At 36.1% G+C, this 13,727-nt stretch overlaps 1 protein-coding gene across 3 annotated transcripts in view; it reads right to left on the bottom strand.

The window, feature by feature from the left end:
• Positions 1 to 13,727, bottom strand: part of LOC115209143 (feline leukemia virus subgroup C receptor-related protein 2) — a 203,685-nt gene that overhangs the window by 54,189 nt on the left and 135,769 nt on the right. For all 3 annotated transcript variants that reach the window (XM_029777307.2, XM_036501205.1, XM_036501206.1), the window contains exon 9: positions 2,024 to 2,135. In XM_029777307.2, coding sequence (XP_029633167.1) covers positions 2,024 to 2,135 — 112 coding nt within the window. The remainder of the gene's footprint in view (positions 1 to 2,023; positions 2,136 to 13,727) is intronic.

Below are 13,727 nucleotides of genomic sequence, written 5' to 3'. Positions count from 1 at the left end.
TGGTCTCAAAAATTTGTCCTATGAAGAAAGGCTGAGGACGCTCGACCTTTATTCTCTTGAAAAACGCCGCCGCCGTGGTGATCTCATTCTCGCCCACAACATCATAAGCGGAAAGTGTAACCTCTCGAAAGAGCTGTTCTTCACTCCTGCTCCAGAGCGTCGGCTGCGGGGTCATTCCGAAAAGCTCTACCTGCGACGATTTCATCTCAATCGAAGGAGAGGAGCTTTCTCCGTCCGGGTTGCGGATCCGTGGAACAAGCTGCCAGACGAGATGGTGAAGATGCCGACGACCGCTTTGTTCAAAGCCTCCCTTGACCTCAAGTGGCCTGAACTCTTTACATGAACACCACCCTGTACTTAATTCCATGTCCCCCTACATGGCCTTGCTATTTGCTTTTGAGCCAAATTAACTAACTAACTAACTAACTAAAAGGATAAAAGGTAAACATTTCCTGTTCAAAAAGGCTGAATACCCATCACCTGTTTTGAATTCAAAATGTAAAGACAGACAAAATGCTGCTAAACATTTTGTCTGGCATGCTAATGATTCTACTAGCTTACTGCCTTATAAAGAACTAAATATTGGTTTCAAATTTTGGCACAAGGACAGCAAGTTCAGCAGCGGTATAAGTCAATTACATCAACCTCAGTGCCCAACTAGTACTTATTTTATCAACCTGGAAAGGATGAAAGGCAAAGTCAACCTCAGCAGAATTTGAACTCAGCCTCAGCAAATAGTTTCTGACCCAGACACAAGACCACAAACTTGAGGGAGATAGAGTAATCAGTTATATCAACCTTAGTACTTGACTAGATTTCATTTTATCAAAGTTGACCCTAGCAGGGTTTGAACTCAGAAAATTAGAGTTGTAACTAGATACTACAAGGCATTTTATTTGATGCTCTAAAAATTTCACCAGTCCAAACCTATTAATTTCCTAACATAAGCACAGGGCCAGAAATACTGAGGTAGGGGAACACTTTACTTGACCACATTACTTGACTAGCATTTTATTCTATTGACCATTAATCTTGATGAGATTTGAACTCAGAAAATAAAGGGCCATAGCAAAATATACTACAAAATATTTTGCCCCAAATTCTACAGAATTGACCAATCCAATTTTATTTTATAACATAGGCAGAAGGGTGATGCAAATACTTTTTATTGTGTTTGTAGATGGAGCAGTTGATTAAACCAGTTCTATAAATAGCTTGGTACTTATATCATCAACCACTGAAAGAAGAAACAATTAAGCTGATCTTGATAGGATGTGAATTGTGGTGCCCCAGCATGGCTGCAGTCAAATGACTGAAACAAGTAAAAGATAAAACCAAATAGTGCAAGGCATATTTTGTTTTTATATTCTCTAATGATTCTACCACTCCATTGACAGATTCATTTATAAAACAATAATAATTGTTTCTAGTTTAAACTTAAGGCCAACTATTTTGAGGGTAGGAGGTAAGTTGAAACCATTGACTCCAGTACTTGACTTGTACTTTATTTTATCAAGACCAAAAGAACAAAAAGTAAAACTGACCCTGGTAGGATTTGGACTCAGAATGTAAAGAATCTAAAGAAATAACACAAAGCACTTTGTTTGACACACCAATGATTCTGTTAGTAGCACACAGCCTGAAAAGATTTGAGAGAGGGAAAATAGTTAACTATATTGACCCTAGTACTTGACTGGTACCCTGTTTTATCAACCCCCAGAGAGGTAAAAAAAGGTAAAGTTACCTTGGCAATTTGTTTCAAAACATAAAATTCCAGAATGAATACTACAAGACATTTTTCCTCAATGTTGTAATGAGTATGTCATAATAATTCTTTCTAATTTTGGCACAAGGCTAACAATTTTCAAGGGAAATTGATTACATTGATCCCAGGGATTAACTGAGACTTATTTTATCAACCCTGAAAAGTTGAAAGGCAAAGTTAACTTTGGCACGATTTGAACTCAGAATGTACTGTATCATAATAATAAATGTCAATCAATTGCACAAAACAGTAACTTACATGTGAGAATTAATCCAATAAGCAAGGCAATACATATTGAGAGATTTGCTGCAAATACAGAAGCTTGGTTTACAACGGTCCTCATCCCAATTGTGAAGAGAATTCCAAATACCTATGAAACAATACCAGAAAAGAAGCGAAAATTAAAGAGAGAAATAAATCATAGAAATACAATGTCAAACAGAAGAGGCAACAAGAATCTCATCTTTATTGGCCACGGTAGGGCCCACAAAAAATACAATACATTTCTTACAGCAAGGGTAAAAGTCATATGCACAAGTACAATAAATGGAAGATATATACCATCATCATTATTATTTAAAATCCTTTTTCCATGCTGGCATGGGTTAGAGGTTTCAATAGGAACTTACAAGCCAAAGGACTGCACCAATCACCAATATCTGTTTTGGTATGATTTTTACAGCTTTGTTATACCAAACACTTTAGAGAGTGTACTGAGTGAGGATTTTCATGGCACCAGCACTGGTGAGGTCACCAAGTGACTTGCAAGACCAGACCCCTCAACTGTAGAGTAGTGAAGGAGGGGAAAGTATAATAGAAGGATAGCAAAAGGTATCTTGCTGAAGAGGCAAATACATAGCTCCCCCAGCTGGAGAGAGAGAGAGAGAAGTGGTCTGGGTATACCCACAAGGTGCAAGGTGAATATGAGAGAGTAAGGATAGAGGAATAAAAAGGTAAGTGGGTAGCTAAGTGTACAAAAGTGTGAAAAGAGTGTAACAGATATATATATCATCATCATCATCGTTTAACGTCCGTTTTCCGCGCTAGCACGGGTTGGATGGGAAAAAGAATCTTTATATATATATATATAATAATAAATATTAGGGAATAAATTCAAATTTACAGGGAAAAATCAGATTTAGGATTGAATCCAATTTTATAGCAAAATATTATATAATATTAATTAGAGACAAAACCACTATTTTGCAAATCAAACAAAGAAAGACTTAATCTAATACATAAAAAAATTTAATATAAATTAAATAAAATTAAATTCGCCACTACAATTGTTCCGTGTCTCTTCTAAGGACATTCATCAGGTGGATTTCAGATCTTCTATTCAATTTTAAGCTTTATATATATATATATATTTCGTTTTTTGGATTTGGTTTGCAAGATTCTTTATGTGAGTTCATGTGTGGAAGCATATTCTGTTGTGTCTGGGGAGAGTCATTTACTTTTTGTGCCTTATAATTTAACACTCACTGGTAAAATTTCCACTTATTATTTTTATTTTCCTAAAATTTTCTCAAGAGTCAAGACTATTGAAAAGGTTGCAAGACACAACAAAAATTTTAGGAAAATAAAAATAAGTAATAAGTGGAAATTTTACTGGTGAGTGTTAAATTATAAGGTACAAAAAGAAAATTACTCTCCCCACAACAGTATATATATATATAGGGAGAGAGAGAGAGAGACGATGAGAAATGGAGCAATAAATAACAGTGAGAAGTGGATCGTTGGTGTTATAAAGTCATTATTTAATTAAAATGAGAGTATGACTTTATAACACCAATGATCCACTTCTCACATTTATTTATTGCTCCATTTCTCATTGTCTTTATATATATTAAACCACGGTTTTACCTTTTAAATTACCTACTACCATATACCTGATAACAAGGACCACACATACTGAGGTAATAGCAGGAGTACCTATTGATACATCTATCCCTTAGATGGTTACATTACCTCTAACTTATATCTTACACAATATATATATATATATATATATATATATATATCACGTGATCACGTGACCGACCAGACCATCAGATGTTGTTACACATCGCTGGTCACAATGCGTTCGCATTGTTTTAGCCTTCGAATGACGCCACCCCGCTGGCTAAGCGAGCAGGCCAATATATATATATAAATAATAGTAGTAATTAATAATAGGAGACGGAGTTCATTATAGACTTTTATGAGGTGCAACATATGTTTCAAGCCATCACTCTGGGTCTCTTCAGGTACACTGATAAAAGAAGTCTCACTAGAGGTTTTTAGTCAGCTGGCTTATTATTATTATATACGCATCCAGTTCAAGAATGAATAAAAGCAAATAATGTTATAGAAATGCAAAAGATTCAAATATGAAGATGGAAATCATGTGTTCCAGTTTAGATAAAATGACCTAATTAGCTTTCACTGTCATAACTGCTTAGAGGCAAAAAGAAAGTAGAAGGGAAAGGAAGATTAATACTTAGACAAGTAGTCTCATGTTCAAGCATACATACACACATATATGCATATAATATAAGCATATATATATATATATATATATATATATATGTATGTATGTATATCATCATCATCATCATCATCATCGTTTAACGGACGTTAAACGATGATGATGATGATGATGATGATATATATACATACATATATACAAAGTGCAGTGGATAAATTGGCACCATTTAATATCATTAATTTCACACATGTGCATTGTTTGTTCTTGATTTTGTAGACTACACAATATAGTAGGGTCGGTTGGGCACCATCTGTGAGAAAACCAGTACCATGATGCAATTCACTCTGCCAGAAATTTGGAAACGACATGCTGTACTGCTTGACATTCACACTGGAAGCTCCAATATGAACATTTCAGAGTGTTTGGGTGTCAATCTGAGGACAGTACAGAGGATTATACGTCTGGCAGTGACGATTTCTGCCACCTTTCGCTTGAGTAAGGCATTGAAGACCAAGTATGATTTAGTCACCTAGAGACAGTCGAAGGGTTGGAAGGCACATTTTATGAATAGAAGTATTCACTTTGTTTTTACGTTGTTTTTTTTATACCTTTATATTATAACCCCACCATGTCGATAACCAAATAAAATAACATGATTTTTTGTAAAAGTAATATGATTTATGAAAAAAACAGGTTAACTCGTTTCTGCCCAAAGCAGTAATTTAAAATCAATATTATTGAATTAAAATTCATAATAAATAAGGTTTGAAATATACCTTGAAATCACCATTCAAAACATAGTAAAATAAAACAATTAAAAAATATGTCTGAAAAAATACATTTATTTTCAAAATAATTGTTGGGTAAGGGGTTAACAAGTAACAAACCAATGTAGAACCTTTAATGTAACTGAGACCTTAAGACTCATCAAGCTTAGTGAAATTGTAGTCATGGTCGTGGTCATGGTCGATGCAGTGTCACATAACTGGCACCCATGCTGGTGACACATAAAAGTACCCGTGCCAGTGGCATGTGAAAAGCAACCATTACACTCTTGGAATGGCTGGCATTAGGAACAGTATCCAACCTTAGAAACTATGCCAAACCAGACTGGAACTTAGTGGAGCATTCCAGCTTACCAGCTCCAGTCAAACTGTCTAACCCATGCCAGCATGGAAAGCAGACACTAAATGATGATGATGAAGATGATGATTAATGGATGCAGACATAACTGATTGGTTAAGAAGTTCACTTCCCAATCATGAGATCTTAAGGTTGAATGTCACATTATCACATGTTGGTGTAACAGCTTTTAACATAGCCTTGGATAGATCCAAGCCTTGTGAGTGGAATTTTAATAGAAGCCTTCTACATAGATTGTATCTGTTATTCAATAGTTCAGCCTGGTCACACACAGTGTGAAGCAGATTCTACCTGAGAATGACATTAAACTTTTTGGCACTTAAACCAGCCATATTCAGCTAAAATGTTCTACCTGCTTTATATTCAAACAAGCCAGATCTGGCCTCTCACACCAACACTACAATGTCATCTTAAAAATATACAATCACATCATTGAAATCTCAAAGCTATGAGATAACATGATCGTTATCATCATTTAGCATGTGTTCTCCATGACAGCATGGGTAAGACGGTTTCTCTGGAGCTGGTAAGCTGGAAAGCTGCACCAGGCTCCATTGTCAATTTTGGCATGGTTTCTATGGCTGGATGCTCTTCATAATGCCAACTACTCCACAATGTGTACTGGGTGTCTTTTACGTGTCATAGGAACAGGTGCCTTTTACATGTCACCAGTACAGGTTTCTCTTATGGGTGCCTCTTACAGGTACTTCTTATGGGTGCCCTTACAGGTGCCTCTTACGAGTGCCTAATTGGTGCCTCTTATCAATAAAAAAACATTACATTTGACAGAATTATTCAAATGCTAAAAGGGTTAATACCTTCTGTGAATACTCAGCCACTTAATGTGAATCTAATGAGTAGAAGTCCAGTTGATTGAGTAACTTAAATACTCATAAGTGAAACTAATGTAAAATCCACCAGTGTGACAACTCAGCAAGCTCAGAATGTAAAAAGACACAGCTAAATGGCTAAATATTTATTGACCCTAGTACTTGACTGGTACCCTGTTTTATCAACTCCCAGAGGGGGAAAAAAAGGTAGTTCATCTTGGAAATTTGTTTCAAAACATAAAATTCCAGAATGAATACTATAAGGCATTTTTCTCAGATCCTGCTATTAACTTCCTCAATAATAACAATTATACTTGATTTGCTACAAAGAGTAGCTAATTCCCTCTCAAATTATACCCAAACACCATAAAAAAAGGATTTACTTGATAATGTAGTCCTAATTACCCCTAAAAATATGAGAATGCTTTTGATGATAGGCCTGCTCAATCAGGATTGACTAAGAGCTAAACAACAATAATATAAATAATAATTGGTTCTGGGTTCAATTCCACTGCATGGTTGTGCCTTCTACTAGGGCTTTGGACTGACCAATACTCTGTGAGAAAACTATGTACACATGGCTGTGTGTTAAAAAGCTTACTTCTCAACTAGAAGCATACACTGATATCATATTGCAGCACAAGGCCAGCAAGGAGAGGATAGCTCGATTAGATCAATCCCAGTGCTCAACTGGTACTCATTTTATCAACTTTGGAAGGATGAAAGACAAAGTCAACGTTGACAGAATTTGAACTCAGAATGCAAAGACAGACAAAATACCACTAAGCATTTTGTTCAGTATGCTCATGATTCTGCCAGCTCACAACCTTACTAGAAGCATATCACCGTGATCACCATGACCGACCAGGCTATCAGATGTTGCTACACATCGCTGGTCACAATGAGCTTCGCACTGTTTTAGCCTTCAAATGACATCACCCCGCTGGCTAAGTGAGCAGGCCAACAGAAGAAAGCATGAGAGAAAGTTGTGGTGAAAAAGTACAGCAGGGATTGCCACCACCCCCTGCTGGAGCCTCGTGGAGCTTTAGGTGTTTTTGCTCAATAAACACTCACAATGCCCAGTCTGGGAGTCGAAACCAGAATCCTACGACTGCAAGTCCACTGCCCTAACCACTGGGCCATTGCACCTCCACACTAAAAGCATATATTAACCATAAATTATGCAATTAGCATCAATAAAACAAGTGATCATGCCATTAGTGGATATCCTGGCAAAACAAAATTGCAGTGTGGTCATATATTTTTCTGATCAGACATCGGACATCCGGAACGTTATTGTTATTATCGTTGTTGCTGTTTGATTAAGGATGTTTAATTATAATATAAAAGCCTGTCTTTCATTTGTCATCTCCACTAATGTAAATATCATTCACAATTTCTGGAATGGTATTTACTGATCAAAAGTTTCACTAATTGCAAGTCGATGATGGCTTCTGGTAGTGATAGTGGTGACAGTAATGGTGTGGTAGTTGTGAGAGTAGTGATGGTGATGATGATGATGACATAAAATATTACAATTTATAAATCTAGCTGGGCTGTTTTGATCTGAGCTGAATCTCTGAAGCGCTTTCCTGCCTTGTGCCTGATAGACTGGTATCATATGAAACAGGAAATACATTTTTATTTACGATTTTAGCACTGCAATACATCAGTAGCAGTGGTGATGTCATCATGGCAATCATCATCATTTTATGTCCACTTTCCATGACCCAGGAAGACATTGGACAAAGTGCTGAAGAACAACCTCAGGACACCGAATATTTCAGGACAAAGGACTAAGATGCTTAGCAGCTTATTCAAGAAGACCCATGCTCCACTGCAGAAGTGTTAAGACTGGTACCCCCAGTGGTGAGAATTGACCTGCAAGAGTCCTGGGCCAGTGCCATGTAAAAAGCATTTATGGCAGTGTCACATAAAAAGTACCTGTGTGGTGTCACGTAACAGCTCCCATACAGTGCCACATAAAAGCACCCATGTGACATCACTTAAAAGTGCCTGTACAGTGCCACTTAAAAGCACATGTGTGGTACTGCATGATAGCGCTCATGCAGTGCTACATAAAAGCACCCATGCAGCACCACATAAAAACATCCATGAAGTGCTATGTAAAAGGGCCTGTTTGAGGCCACATAAAAGTACCCAGCACACTCTGTAAAGTGGTTGGTGTTAGGGAGGGCATCCAGCCATAGAAACCATGCCAAATCAGACTGCCAGCTCAGATCAAACCACCCAACCTATGCCAGCATGGACAACAGATGTTAAGTAATGACGATGATGATGAAGATGATTTCCAAGCTGACACATGTTGGACTAGTAAATACTGATGTCCTAGATGGCTTGGAAGACCACATTTTGCTTGTAAGTTTCATTTTGACCTTCATTCCTATAGAGAGATGCCCTTCCTAACACTAACCATTTTTCAGAGAGCTCTGGTTGCATTTTAACATGGCACCAGTGCCAAGGAAGATAAGAGCGACAGCATGGTGGGTAACAAGAGAAAGATAAATAGTGAAAGTGAATGATGGATGTCAAATCCAAAAGGCCAAGGGGAGGAGGAGTTTAAACAGAGAGTGAGGTACATGTATATCTTAAGAGGTTCTTTAAGCATGTACCTCAAGATGAACAAGACAGCATGAGTGATAAGGATGAGAGGGGGAGGTGAGTGTAGGTGAGAAAGTCAGATAGTTCCAGTGGCATCCTTAGTTACACTGGAAGTGCTATACAGAGAACAGAAGAGATGCACTGCCATCCTAAGTCACATCAACATCATTATTCAGCATCCTTATCACTCATGCTGTGAAGGCAATTTGGAAGCTTGCTATGCAATAAAGTTTTGTTATATGGGGCTAAAATGCTACAGAAACTTTCATCTTGGTAGCCAAATACTTGACAGAGATAGGCATCGAAACTGTTTCTCACCCTCCCTGCTGTCCAGACCTTGCCCCATGTGACTTTTGGGTGTTTACCAAGCTGAAGGAGAAAATGAAGAAAGTTGTAACAAAGGTCTTGGACATCTTCACTTTGGAAGACTTCAACGAGACCTTCATGAAGTGACTGGTGTGCTACAATAAGTGCACTGAAGTCAACAGATCCTACTTTGAGGAAAATTACAGTTTTGTATTAGGCTGAAATTAATAGATGTCTCTCCTGGAAAAGTCTCAAAACTTCTGGAATGCACCTTGTATTTCATGAGCAACAAAAAACAGACTCACATTGTATATTTTGTTAATAAAATTACTTTTAAAAAACAAAATATAAAACAATATGCTTTTATTATAATTGAATCAGAAAATATTTCTGAATTTTTTTTACCATTGGTTTGTAAATAAATAAAAAATTAGAGTAAAGCATGTGTGTATAGTTTTGTTTAATTTGTCAATTATAGGTGATTGTGATGATTTTTATTCTTTTTGAAAGGAAAGTCATATGATTTGAAAACATTTAAATGGTTTTATAGATTTTATATTTTTAATAAATAATTGAAAACATTTTTTTAAAATACATAAACACTATATCTATGACCATGCTACAATACACTGCCCTTCTTTAATGGGTGCAGGCAAGGCTGTGTGGTAAAGAACTGTACTTCACAACTACATGGTTTCAGGTTCAATCCTAGGAAATGTCTTTGACCATAGCCTGGGAGCTTATAAGTGAAAATTTGATACAATAAAATTGTGTGAAAACCAGTTGGAGAGACCATTTATGTGTGTGGGTGGGAGATTCAATTAATCAGATGCCCAGTTTGTGAGTGGCCTTAGAAGAGTCCATTTTGTAGACTTCTTTTTGAAGAATAACCATCACCCATCCACTTCTTCCCATCTATCTCAGAAGCTCTAAAACTGGTCAAGAATACTACCTTCTTCCCCTGACTAAACACGAAAGAAAATTCATCATCATCACCATCATTTTAATGTCCGTTTTTCCATGCTTACATGGGCCAGACAAAGTTTATTGAGGCAGATATTCTACAGTTGGATACCCTTTCTATCAACAACCTTTACCTGTTTGCAAGCTAAGTAATATTTCCCCGTGGCCAGACATGTTCTAACAGAATATAGGAAATGAATGACACAGCATGTATGTCAGTGACTCTTATTTAAAACTATCACATGATGTCAAGACAAGGAGATACAAATATACATACACCCATACACAGACATATACACATACACACACACACACACACACACATAATATATATATATTATGTGTGCTTCAGATGATTCCTGTTTTTAAAGGGTTTTTTTTTAAATCATATGGCTGTGTTATTTTTTTTTAATCTCGCCAAGGAGGTTATGTTTTTGCCAGCGTTGGTTTGGGAAATCAGGTGATTTTCAGCATGCGTGTATATGGGTGAAAATGAGCTACTTGGCAGAGGTCTGCACTCTCCGAGTGCTTTTCTAATTATTATTCAGGCCACTGCTGGGAATCAAACTCAGAATCTTGGGGTTAGTAGCCCACACTCTTAACCACTACGCCATAAGGCATGAATAATAATAATAACAATAATAATAATAATAATAGTAATAATAATAATAATAATAATAATAACATTGAAATATATATATATATATATATATATGCATGTATATATATATCAATGAGCTTCTTAAAGTTTCTGTTTACAAAATCCATTCAAATTTAAAGCAGCAAAAAAAAATGTTTCTCATGTGTTAAATAGCTTTTGTTAAATAGTTTTTGAAAAGCTAAATTTAATTAATTAATAGATGATTACAATAATTTTAGAGCTGTAAATATTCACACCCATACGTGTCAGTGAGATGTCAGCTAACAGTTGGATGAAGTCAACTACTAACTACATGTTTGGACAAATACCATCAGGCTGTTAAATCATGTCAAACCACCCAGTCTACGACAGCATTGAAAGTGAACTTGAAATAATAAAGGCAATGATGACAATTTGGTGTAATCATAAAACTAAAACCTTCACAATGGCTACAAATTCTAGGACTCACTTTGTGGTGACCTTGTGTAATATAGTATATAATTTAACCATTACATAAATATATTTCTTTATTGCCCACAAGGGGCTAAACATAGAGGGAACAAACAAGGACAGACAAAGGGATTAAGTTGATTACATCGACCCTATTGTGTAACTGGTACTTATTTAATTGACCCTGAAAGGATGAAAGGCAAAGTCGACCTTGGCGGAATTTGAACTCAGAATGTAGCGGCAGATGAAATACCGCTAAGTATTTCACCCGGCGTGCAAACAATTCTACCAGCTCGCCGCCTTAACCATTACATATATAGTACATGTATATAACATATATAATGCAAAAACATGCTGCAGACTGCAATAGATAATAAAATAGAAATAAAATTTAAAAATTTTTTCTCTGTGATCTAGTACTGGTCTGTGGCTCAGTGATTAGAGATTCCTGCTCTGAAGGGCACAGATACAGCTCTCCTTAGACTAAGTAAATAATGAAATATAAATTACATAATAATCTACTCCTATTTTGGCACCAACATTAAACAGTGCTCATCCTAATAGCATGTAACAACTATACACATTATTGTTTTTCTTCTGGTTTTCCATGCTTGCATGAGCTGGACAGTTCAATGTAGAAGCAAAATGGTAAAAGTTTTTGCATTACTAACACAGAAGTCTTAAGTTCAATTATTCTTCGAGACAAATCGAGTTTCTAGTTAGCACACAAATTTAAAACAAAATTGTAAGTTATATAGCCAGCCTGTTGCAAGCATTTCTTAGAGCATCCACTTACATCATTATTTTTATTTTACTATCTCAGTCATGAAGTTAAGCTACCAGGTCATTAGGATATATATAACTTCTAACAGACTAGCATCCTATCTAGGAAAGATTTATTTCTCATCTGTTCAAATTCATGAAACCAGAGCTAGACACTGGCCTTAAAATCTCTTGGATGCTTATGAGGTATACATAGTGTTTAATCCTGCCTATATTTAGATTTAGGTTTTGGGGGGAGGGGGGTATGTTTGTTCCCCAACAACACTTCTTTTAGTGCTGTTGACACCACCAGACTGAATGGTACTGCCCAGGTGTCAAAACCATAATGATATCCATGAGGCAGCTGATGATGAAGGTATGTTGGATTGTTGGTATGGCTGTTTTTGTATATGTGGAATAGTGTTATAACACATCTTTTGATACATATATATTTTTAATATATATATATTTATATAAGCTACTTATAAAAGAATTGGCCTGCAAGAGTTCTGTGCTGGTGCCATGTAAAAGTATCCAGCACACTTTGTAAAGTGGTTGGTATTAGGAAGGGCATCCAGACATAGAAACCATGCCAAAACAGACTGGAGTCTGGTGAAGCTCCCCAGCTTGCCAGCTCTGGTCAGACCACCCTACGCATGCCAGCATGGACAATGGAAGTTAAATGATGATGATGCTGATGATAACGATGATATAAATATATACTAGTTGAGTAGCCCATTGTTGCAAGGCAGTAGAATGCCTTTATTTCTATTTATTTTATTTAATCTCACACCATGTCTTCCTAATGGATAGGCCCCTTGATCAGGATGGAATTCTACATTATTTGAGGCAATTTATGATGTATCAATAAACAAAGATTTTTTGTTTTTCTATTTGGTCCATAGATGTAAGGATTTTTCTTACTTCCTCCTCTTGATCATCCAGTGTAAAGCTGACCATGAGTGAAGCAGGATTCTTCAATGTGTAAACCAGCAACCAAAAATGCTTGCCCTTCCAATTTGTTGATGGCCATGGCAAAAATAAGACACACTGGAAATTGGAGTCATTTAAAGTGAAATGGGACATCATCTCCTAAGTGTGTATGACAGAGACTTTTGTACACTTATCATCTAATCTATGAATCCTATTCTCAGGTGTTTCCTGAGACTGTGTGACCAAGGCTCATATTTACATATCAAGTCTATTCCTTCTCTGTTTGAGTGACTCTTGAGCTTGCTTCCAATGCTTTGTAACAGAACTGTTACTCAGAGTTTCACTGAATTCAGTATTTATCACAACTATTTGATGAACAGGAACATGAAACACTGAGTAACAGTTCTGTGATAATTTTGCAGCTTTAATAAACTATGTATATATATATATATATATATATATATATATATATATATATATAAAACCTTCGAAACACACTTTGAGTCGAACCAGGGACAGCTGATGAAGGGGAATTTTCCTTGTATTGTTTGTCCTGTACTCTGTTTTTTCGTTGTTTAAAAAAAGTCCGTTTCCCTGTTTGATTTTATGTTCTTGTCTCTCGTTGTGTTCTACGTTTATTTGTGGTGTCCTGTACTCATATATATATATATATGTATGCATGTATATATACATGTAGATGTAAGTATGTACATATATGTATGTATATGTGCATATATTTTATTTATTTATTATATTACTATATGACCGAACGCACACGTTATTTCTCTATTTCTCTTCTCCATGTTTATATATATATATATATATATATATATATAACTTCCA

This window comes from Octopus sinensis, linkage group LG3 (genome assembly GCF_006345805.1).
Source record: "Octopus sinensis linkage group LG3, ASM634580v1, whole genome shotgun sequence".
Classification (NCBI taxonomy): Eukaryota; Metazoa; Mollusca; class Cephalopoda; order Octopoda; family Octopodidae; genus Octopus; species Octopus sinensis.
This window is presented reverse-complemented; position numbering and strand designations above follow the sequence as displayed.